The sequence below is a fragment of the Myotis daubentonii genome, chromosome 16 (genome assembly GCF_963259705.1).
Source record: "Myotis daubentonii chromosome 16, mMyoDau2.1, whole genome shotgun sequence".
Lineage (NCBI taxonomy): Eukaryota > Metazoa > Chordata > Mammalia > Chiroptera > Vespertilionidae > Myotis > Myotis daubentonii.
This window is the reverse complement of record NC_081855.1, coordinates 49,812,065-49,822,522: the sequence shown is the minus strand read 5'-3', so window position 1 is coordinate 49,822,522 and position 10,458 is coordinate 49,812,065. Positions and strand designations below refer to the sequence as shown.

Below are 10,458 nucleotides of genomic sequence, written 5' to 3'. Positions count from 1 at the left end.
CAGCTGATCGATGTTTCTAACTCTCTATCCTTCTCCCTTCCTCTCTGTAAAGGATCAATAAAATATATTTTTAAAAAAATAATAATAAATAAATAAATTCCCATTTCTTACCTAGAAAACCTGAATGCACGACCCTGTGTTGTCATCAGCAGTTTACTTCTCTGTGTTTTCTTCTCTGTGACCTCCTCAAAGACAAAAACCTACTTGCTTCCTTTTTGCATGCTGACGGACTTACAGCAGGTGCCTGACCAACGAGTGTTTGGTTGAACAAAGAGATATCTGTGGAAGCAATGTGAACAACAAGCTAACTTCCAGCAGTGGGATCCCAAACCGCAATATCATTCTAGTAAGAAAATGACTAAAATGAAAGCAGTTTCCATGTTAAGCGCCCTTTGCATCCCGCATCTTGTTGATCTGCATGTCCTGTGATTTCTGGCTCCTCTATATTGAGCAATTTTACATTATTTTTCAAAGCCTGGACCATTTCACCTGAAGATGGGTCAGAAAATAGATATATATTTAGGACTTTCAAATTAACATATATCTAAAATTTTACCAATTACTATTTTTCCTACTTTAAAGTAATTCTAAAACATCATACTGTTTTATGTCTTTAAAATTAAGTAATTTTATTTATTTGTTAATCCTCACCTGAGGATATTTTTCCACTGATTTTTAGGGAGAGTGGAAGAGAGCGGGAAAGACAGAGAGAAGCATCGATGTGAGAGAAACACATTGACTGGTTGCCTCCTAAAGGAGTCAGGACCAGGGCCTGGACTGGGAAGGAGTCTGCAACCTAGGTATGTGCCCTTGACTGGAATCAAACCCGGGACCCTTTGGCCCACAGACTGCCGCCCTATCCAGAGAGCCAAACAGGCTAGGGCAGTGGTTGGCAAACTGCGGCTCGCGAGCCACATGTGGCTCTTTGGCCCCTTGAGTATGGCTCTTCCACAAAATACCGACTTCTGCGCATGGGCCACGAAGTTTCAATCGCACTGTACGTGCACACCTACACGTGGTATTTTGTGGAAGAGCCACACTCTAGGGGCCAAAGAGCCGCCTGTGGCTCGCGAGCCGCAGTTTGCTGAGCCACAGTTTGCTGACCACGAGGCTAGGGCAATAATTGTATTATTAAGGTCTTAGTGGTTTAGATGTAATTTGGGAATCTCCCCAAGAATGTTCCATTGAACACTAACTTATAAAGCTAGTCTGTGAAAACTAAAATACAAAAATGAATAAATCTACAAATAAATAAAGAATAAATCTACAAACCTTACCACTTTTAAGCCACAAAGCCAAAAGTATCACATAGTTGCTGGTAGAAAAGCAAGAAAAGCAATCAAAAAGCCGACTTCTCTCTTCATGTGAAAAAAGACAGAAGACATGGGAGTGACGTGAAGAAAGCCAGCATGCCAGGCCGTCATTAACGATGTGTGATGATTAGAAGACAATCACTTGGTGCCTTTGAAGACTGAAAGGAAACGCTGGTGCTGTGACAAACAGCAACGGGAAGAATCCCAATTTGACAACAAAACAAACGAACCCCCTTTTAGGAGGTGAGGAGTGTGTCTTAGGTAATAAACACTTAAGTAATTAGATGGTTTTTATGGAGATAGCTTTAAGCTGAAACATGGGGAAGAAACCCTGGCTAATAGGGTGACGCCCAGGGAGGTGGGTATATAAGAGCCAGAGCAGAAGGGAGAGGCACTGAGACACTAAGGGACTTCTCTCCTCAACCCAACAAAAACCCAAATCTTGACACCATGGCTTGCTGTGCTCCCTGCTGCTGCAGCGTCCCCACCGGCCCCGCCACCACCATCTGCTCCTCGGACAAATGCTGCCGCTGCGGAGTCTGCCTGCCCAGCACCTGCCCACACGACATCAGCCTCCTTCAGCCCACCTGCTGTGACACCTGCCCCCCGCCCTGCTGTGAGCCTGACACCTACGTGCCAACTTGCTGGCTGCTCAGCTCCTGCCACCCGACTCCCGGACTGTACGGGATCAACGTGACGACCTGCGTTCAGCCCTGCTGTCAAAGCCCCTGTGAGCCCTGCTAAGCAGCCACGGCTTTGCACAGGTTCCGTGATGTGCTGCTCAACGTCCTACACGTCACCCAGCCTTCACCACGCTGCTGCCCACGGCGGGCTGACGCCATACTACTCCCTGGGCCATGTTTTCGTGAATTAGTCCAACTTCTTCATTCTTTCCTCCTTTGGGGGGACTTGGAGACCTTTGCTCTGTCTTTTAGGCTATTTTACTGCTCTTTGAGAAATAACCATTTTGACTATTCATTAATAAACTTCATTCTGGCTTAGCATATATGGCCTTGTGGGTTTTTATTCCATGTTCCTTCTCAGAGAAAGTAGAATGCCTACCTAAACCTGAACAGCAGGTCATCCTACTATCCAAGATTCATCCCCCCCTCTCCCTCACCTCTCATTCAGCAGAATGAGAGCTTTCATGGTGGAATCATTGAAAAATTAGATACTGGCTCTTTGTGGTAGGTTAAAAAGTAAACAATTCAGTAGGTCATTTTGTAGAATCTTCTTATACAATAAATATTTTTTTAAGATAACCACTGCACCAAGCACTATGCTAGAGTCTAGAGATTACTATGTTTTTTAAATATTTTATTTATTTTAATTTCTATAACCCCTAAAAGTGATTTTTTTTCTTCCTTAACTAACTAAACAAACTAATCACTTTGCTAGTATGTAGAAATGATTTTAATTCCTTAGTCATAGTCATCAATGAAATTCCAAGTTCAAAATGCTATGCAATTTTGGGAGATTATATATATATATATATATATATATATATATATATATATATATATATTTCTTTAAATATGTTGTCTTCTATGAATATTAGCATTTATAGAATATTCCTTATTTCCTGAAATTAGGCTTGGCTTCCATTAGTCATAACTATATTTATAAACTTACTAGTCCAAATGACATATAATAGCATGTCATTGAAATAAACTAAAAACATCAGACTAGTGCAGTCTTTTCTATACACCAGAAATAGTCACACGATCATGGGAATGAAAACATACATTTCCTCCTACAACAAACTTTTATGATGACCAGTAATTCATCGCCTTGGCTGTCCTGGAAAAATCCAAGTGCAGTAAGGCTTTTGCAGAAAGTACCCAGAATGCAGTCCAGTTGTATATTGTCTGGTATTTGCCTTGGGACCTTGGGCCATTTACTTCTGTCTCAGCCTCTGCTTCCTCATTATTACAGCAGAAATAATACTCTCTTCTCTGCTCATGTCCTAGGATTATTGTGAGGATCAAATGGCCCAAAGCGTCCACAGCAGCAATCCAGACACAGGGAGAGGGTCCACAATTACTGCCACACACTGGTTCCCAGCCTATCACCGAAAGACATCCTTTTATTTATTTTTGTTTGTTTGTTTTCTTTTTAAGTAAATCCTCACCCAAGGATATTTTTCCATTGATTTTTTTTTTCTGAGAGAGAGAGAGTGGAAGAGAGAGGGAAAGAGAGAGAAACATCTATGTGAGAGAAACACATCGATTGGTAGCCTCCTGCATGAGCCCTGACTAGGGCCTGGGCTGGGGAAGTGCCTGCAACCAAGGTACATGCCCTTGACCAGAATAAAACCCGGGACCCTTCGGTTCGCAGGCCGCTACTCTATCCACTGAGCCAAACCGGCTAGGGCCATCCTTTTATTTCATGAAAAGTGTTTTATTTTCCCAACTGGCTTTTAAAAATAGTAATTTAGTCATTTTTTTTGTTTTTGTTCATAAATACATTTATAAATATCAGTTTGTTGTTTTTTTTCAGTCAAAAGCAAAGAAGTTTGATGTTACACATCTTTGTAAGGGATAAATATTTAGACTTTTAGAGCTTAATTTTAATACTGAAAATAAATCTAAGTGTCCTGGGACTGCCACTGTGGGCCTTCAGGCATTTAAGGCTAGTTAAAGAGCCCCACCTGCAAACCAGAAGGGTGTCCTAGTCTGGGCTCTACCTCGGCTGTCTCTATGACTCTGAGCAAGTCACTTGAACTCTTTGGGTCTCAGGTCTTAAACCAGTAAGATGGGTTGGTTGACCAGATTCTCTCTAAAGTCACTTTAGTTTTGACATTCTATGGTTCTAGATTATCCAGAGCATTTTAAGTAACAAGTACCCCACACCATTAACCAACCCCATCTCACTTATTAACTGTACTGCTTTCATTCGTCATAGCTAACATTTGGCGAATCTACTGGGCACTCGAAGAAGTGCTTTATGTGCATATGTCCTTTATTTCTAACAAAAACACTAAGAGGTGCCTACCATGACAGTGAGGAAATTGAGGCTGAGAAAGTTACTTGCCAACGTTACACAAACTGTGACAAAGAAGGGATTAAACTGAAAACTGCCTGAATCCGAAGTCCCTTCTCTTTCCACTTCACCAAAGTATATGCCTCCTCTGCAGACAGAAATGTGATTGCACGTGGCTCTCTTCACTCAGGAGAACGCATATGCCCCCTGGCAACATTCTCCACGGTCCCTCTGAACTGTGTCTTTGGTTGTATATAGTAACTCATCTTTCTCTGTGCCTTAAGACAAAACTAGTGTATACAATGAGTCTAGAAAAACTGTTTTCATTTCTAAGGTGAAAGCAAATCATTTTTTTTTTAAGTCAGACTTTAAATACTGATTAGCAATATCAGTACAGGAGAAATCCTGGCTGGGTCTTTAACCTTACATTGAAGGTTACTTTGGCAACTCAGACACATTTTCCATTTTCTGATAAGTTTTAATAACCTAGTTCAAGGTAAAAACAAACTAACCTTAAAGTTAATAATTATTTACCCTTGATAGAAATGATTATTTACCTAATTAATAGAAAACCAGTCACTTCATTTTTCTTTCAAACTATTCCTGATATCTTCCCTTCCACCTTCACTGACTCTAGCCTAACCTAGACCCTGACCACCACTCCCCTGATGACAACCACAGTCTCCTAGTTGTCCTTGAGTCCAGTATTCTCTGCCCCTTTCTCATCCCAAACAATATTCCTGTCAGACAGGGCTCCTGTCCCTGATATTGTTTAAACTGAATTGCTCAAAACTCTAGGACGACTCAAGATGTCTCTTTTTACTGAATCAAAGCTAAGATCTTCAGTGTGGTTCTAAAGCCCTCAATAACCTGATATAGTCAATTTTACAAATCTTCCTGGCTACTAACCTTGGGGAAACATGCAGCCTATATTCTAGTCAGAGCAATGCCCCCTATATAATGGTCAAGAGAGTGGTCTCCAAAACTAGGCTGTCATACCTACCACTTACTAGTTATGGGTCCTTGGTTATGTCATTTAACTTGTCTATGCCTCAGGTTCCTCAACTGTTAAATAAGGTTAAAAATAGTATGTACCCTAAAAAATACCTGAGTATACCTCAAATCTGCCCAGGTGATGAAAAACAAGGAAAGACTGAAAAACTAATAAAATATATTAAGCTCTAACCTTGTCACAGACCAGAGAAGACTAATAGATGTGATTACTAATGTAATCGGTGCTTCAGATAGGGTCCTGGAACAGAAAGTGACATTCGTGAAAAAAACTAGTGGTATCTGAATAAAGTATGACGTTTAATGAATAGCAATATACCAATGTTGGCTTCTTAGTTTTTGACAAATGCACAATGGTATTATAAGATACCATCATTGAGGGCAAGTGAGTGAGGGGTGTACAGGGACGCTGTACTATCTAATTACACCAGGCACCGTCCATGGGACAGAATGTGCTAATTGTCAACCTCCAAGTCCAACTTGTGATACTCTGTGATGCCCAGGTGAAGACTCTGTTTCTCCTTTGGCTGGTTTTCTACTAGGTTCCACCAATACGGGGTGCTAGAAAGAGACTGCAAGGCCTGAGGAAGAATGAAGGGTCTTGTTGCCCCAGCAACAGTTCTTTATCTGACAGAAGCAACAGTCTCCAGCTTCTTCCTGCACTCCAAAAAAAAAAATTAAAAAAAAATGGCATCACTGCATCTCCTCAGAATCACCAGCATCAGCAAGGGAGTGACAACAACAAGCAAGTCTGAATATAGCAACACAAATAAAACTGCAGGAGAGCTCATGCCATGGCTGATAAATAGCAAGCTTGTGAGTTACCTGTATGGGATCATACAAACAACAGAAAACATTCTGATGTTCTGATGGACGCAGCCATGGTCCCTGGCACAAGTGGATATAAGAGATCCACCGAGGACGACTTTGTAGAACAAAACCTCCCTTTGAAACAAAAATCTACCGGATTCACTGTCCCCATGTCTTGCTGGGAGGCTTGTCTCCAAGGATGCTACAGGGTCCCCACTGACGGGTGCTGTCAATTTGGAGTCAACCTTCCCAGCAGCTGCCCACTTGCTGTGACACCTGCCCTCCACCCGGCTGCGTTCCTGACTCCTAGCGCCATTGTTTGGCGGTTCCACAGCCGCCACCCTCCTCCAAACCTGAGCGTGATCTCTGTCCCAACCTGCATCCAGCCCTGTGAGTGTGAAGCACCTCGTGCCAGCCAAAGATGTTTCAAAGGGCTTGCCCACATTGCCTCAAGGGACTGCAATAGTCATTAAGGGCTGCTCAGCAAATGGTCTCTAATCCGAAGCTCTGGAAGAAAATGTTCTGACTCTGTGCCGTCAGTTTTGCAGTGTCCGTTCTGTGTTTTTGAAAGATGATTTCAAATGAGAAGAGAAAAATGCTATCATGACCTCCTTAGTACTTTAAAATAACTACCACTGCTCCCCAAACCACATACTGTCTCAATGTTTAATGCTATAATGACCCCACAACTCTTGACACATGCATACATCATGAACTATGAATGTGTCCAGTGGAAGTACACTTTCTGATGACATCAACATAAATCTCATCCAGAAAGGAGGCCTCACAGGGATATGTAAATACCTGAAGAAAACTGTCTGGAAAATAAAATATACTAAGATCTAACCTGAGAATCATTTTAAGTTCTGAGTGGTAGTGTCTACTTTATTAGTAAATTTTTATTTTTCCCCCTGCCTCTTTAAGTAATTTACATACATCCTTAAAGAGGCTGACACACTAACATAGAGGTCAACATTCACAGAAGGGGCCCCAAAGACTGAGCGGAGCCACCTTTTTTCATTGTCTGATTTAGGTGAGATTTTGAATGTAAAACTGTTTTAACAGCGGTAAAGTACTTCACAAGTGAAACGAATCATTTTGCTGCTGTAAAATCTATAATTTAATCCAATTCAATAAACGTTTATCAAATGCCTACTATGTATCAGGCATCGTCCTAGGTGCTTGACAGAGACAAAGAAGATTAAGGCAAGATTCCCACTTTGGAGGAGTTTGCATTGGAGTGAGGAGGACAAGCATAAGTGAAAAACTATAATATAGAGCAGAATAAAACAAGGACTACATGAAAAGACGGGCAACACACTTTGTGAGAACACAGAAGAGAAAGAAAACAAGAAGAACCACCTAAAGTTTCTGTATGAGATATCTGAGCTGATGCTTGAGGGGTAAGAGTTGAGAAGTAGAGAATTGGGGAAGGACATTTTTAAGAAACAAAAATGCTCAGGAACACAGAAGTGTAAAGTACCTAGGAGACTCCAACCTTCCTTTGTATTTGATGTACTTTCTGATAAATATTGATATTTAAGCAAAAATCGAACCAACTTCAGTAACAAGCTCTTTTTCTCATAAAATGTGCAGGCTTATTTACCAGTGCTGTTTAGATTTTCCACTGATTTGGTTTAGCCAGTTTTCTTCCCACTTCAACAGGCCATGCTGGTGTTCATGAATGTGCCCTCAGAAACAACCCACCAACTCATCTGTACTTTGTGTTTATTCAGCCATTTGCCACCCAACAAATTGTGTAATTTAGATTCCGCTATCTGAATAGTTTTGTGCTGACCATGGGGAGTATGTGAAGATGTTGGAATCATAGACTGTTCCACATTGGGGATGATCCGGGTCCACTTCCTCATCTGCCACCCTGCAGGAAGGCAAACCAAGGCCAGCTGAGGTGAACAATGTTGTTGAGGGCATTCCTCCAAGGAATTTACAACCTAATTGAACACCCAAGATACAAAAACTAACATGCGAAGTAGGAAGCAAGTCAGTGGAGAAATGACTTGTATGAATGCCAACGTTCTAAATCACATTTGATCAGATCCCTTTCCAGAACCTACTGTATCTTATGATTTCTTCTTCTGATTTCTGCTTTGTCTTATTTTATTTATTTATTTGTTTATTTATTTATTTATATTAAATATATTTTTATTGATTTCAGAGAGGAAGGGAGCGAGAGAGAGAGATAGAAATATCAATGATGAGAGAGAATCATTGATGGACTGCTTCCGCATGACCCCCACTTGGGATCGAGCCCACCACCCGGGCATGTGCCCTGACCAGGAATCAAACTGCGACCTCCTGATTCACAGGTCGACACTCACAAACACTGAGCCACGCCAGCTGGGCTGTTTCATCTTACTTTAAAGTTCAGTGTATTATTCATGTGAAAAATGGTACATTTAACGAAAGACAGCAACTGGGTGGATCCTACCTTCCAGTAAATTTACACTTTGACCACTATAAGACTGACATAACCATGAGAATAGAGACTGTTTAAAAAAAAATAAGTCAGTCAGAGAAAGACAAATACTATATGATCTCACATGTAGAATCTAGTGAGCAAAATCAACTGATGAACAAAATGGAACCAGAGGCATGGATCCATGGAACAGACTGACGGAGATCAGAGGGGAGGGAGGAGATAGGAGGGGATGGATAAAAGGTGAAGAGATTAGCCAAAGAACATATAGGCACAGCCCGTGGACACAACACTGTGGTGAAGGCCAGGGGAGAGGAAAGGGGTTGGGTGGAGGAGGGCAAAGAGAGGGAAAATGGGGGACATCTGTAATAGTGTCAACAGCAAAAAAGTAATAAAATATAACAATAAAAAGTACAGTAAAAAAATTTAAAACCCATAGAGTAACACCACCTTTGGAAACTCACTCTAGATTTAAAATAATAAAAAGAGGTTTTATTTTATTCCATTATGGATGTCACCCTGCTTGCTCAACAGAACCTGAATTATGTCATCCAAAAATAAGCCAAATATGTCAGATGCCTGTACTCATCCCCTCTGAAACTATAGCTGAATTGTCACTTGGTCTGATTATCCATAATTGATGTAAGATTTGCCATGCCAGGACCCAGTGAAGGCAAAATGTAATCATCTCATGACAAAAATGGCAAGTCTATGAGTAAAAAAGATGATTACTTTAATAAGGGTAAGAACTCTTAATGGACAAGTAAATACCAAACTGATTAGAGAATCTTGGTGGAAAAGAGTGGCATAAACAAGAGGAGGAAGCCTTCTGGTTGGGCCAACACCCATTGGGGAGAGTATATAAGAGCCCCAAAGCCAGTGGAGACATTTGCGTCTCAGAAACCTCATCTCTCTTTTCGGAAAAACCGAAAGCACCCCGGCTTCCCACCGCCATGGCTTGCTGTGCTCCCTGCTGCTGCAGCGTCCCCACCGGCCCCGCCACCACCATCTGCTCCTCGGACAAATGCTGCCGCTGCGGAGTCTGCCTGCCCAGCACCTGCCCACACACCACCTGGTTACTGGGGCCCACCTGCTGTGACAACTGCCCCCCGCCCTGCCACATTCCTCAGCCCTGTGTGCCCACCTGCTTCCTGCTCAACTCCTGCCAGCCCACCCCGTGTCTGGAGACCATCAACCTCACCACCTGCACTCAGCCCTGCTGTGAGCCCTGCCTCCCAAGCTGCTGCTGATGGGGGCCGCTTCCCTCAGCGCCTGGTGATGCAGGACCCAGAAGCTCTCTGTTCAGTATTCACTTGCCTCGGCAGTTTACCAGATGTCGAGGCAGACCAGAGGGCCCAAATATGGAAAACCTACCTTTCATTGTAATGGAAAGAAAAATTTAAAAATTGTTCTGGTTCTTTGGCTGGATAATCATTGGGTTCATTTGGGCAGGTGAATATCATCTATTATCAAAGGACATTAAAATCTGTAAGACTTCAATATTTTCTTGGTCATTTCCTTCCTGGATTCCATTTCTTGTCTTGGATATTTTCATAAAGGGAAAAAAAATTCGTAATGGGTTTTCCAATAAACTTTGTTTCTCTGGCAATATGTGTTATTTGTGTTGTTGATATATTTTTTCATGTTTTTAAGAAGGTAAAAGTAAGATGATTATTTTGTTATTTTTAGAAAGAATCTATTAGATAGGAAGGACTGAAACAAGCTTACTAACATGGCTTGCTAACTTTTAATTGGTAATCTTTTATGTTCACCTTCTCTCTCCTCTTACTCGGAAAAATACAATTTTGGGGGTGAGCCAACATTTATTTACCTATCCTTTGCTAGGTAAATTACATGTATTAACTCATGTAATCTTTAAAATAGCACTAGCAGATGAGAAACATG

At 41.6% G+C, this 10,458-nt stretch overlaps 2 protein-coding genes across 2 annotated transcripts; both read left to right on the top strand.

The window, feature by feature from the left end:
* Positions 1-1,709: 1,709 nt before the first annotated feature.
* LOC132217870 (keratin-associated protein 3-1) lies at positions 1,710-2,319 on the top strand. The gene has a single exon (XM_059668294.1). The coding sequence runs from the start codon at positions 1,764-1,766 to the stop codon at positions 2,055-2,057; it is 294 nt and encodes a 97-aa protein (XP_059524277.1). The 5' UTR covers positions 1,710-1,763; the 3' UTR covers positions 2,058-2,319.
* Positions 2,320-9,450: 7,131 nt separating this feature from the next.
* Positions 9,451-10,155, top strand: LOC132217869 (keratin-associated protein 3-3). Its single transcript, XM_059668293.1, has one exon. It carries the CDS (start codon positions 9,507-9,509, stop codon positions 9,801-9,803), a length of 297 nt encoding a protein of 98 aa, XP_059524276.1. The 5' UTR covers positions 9,451-9,506; the 3' UTR covers positions 9,804-10,155.
* The last annotated feature ends 303 nt before the right edge of the window (positions 10,156-10,458 follow it).

What these genes read in the sequence shown, in the direction of transcription:
- LOC132217870 (XM_059668294.1), top strand. Translation starts at nt 1,764, where the DNA reads ATGGCTTGCTGTGCTCCCTGCTGCTGCAGCGTCCCCACCGGCCCCGCC.
- LOC132217869 (XM_059668293.1), top strand. Translation starts at nt 9,507, where the DNA reads ATGGCTTGCTGTGCTCCCTGCTGCTGCAGCGTCCCCACCGGCCCCGCC.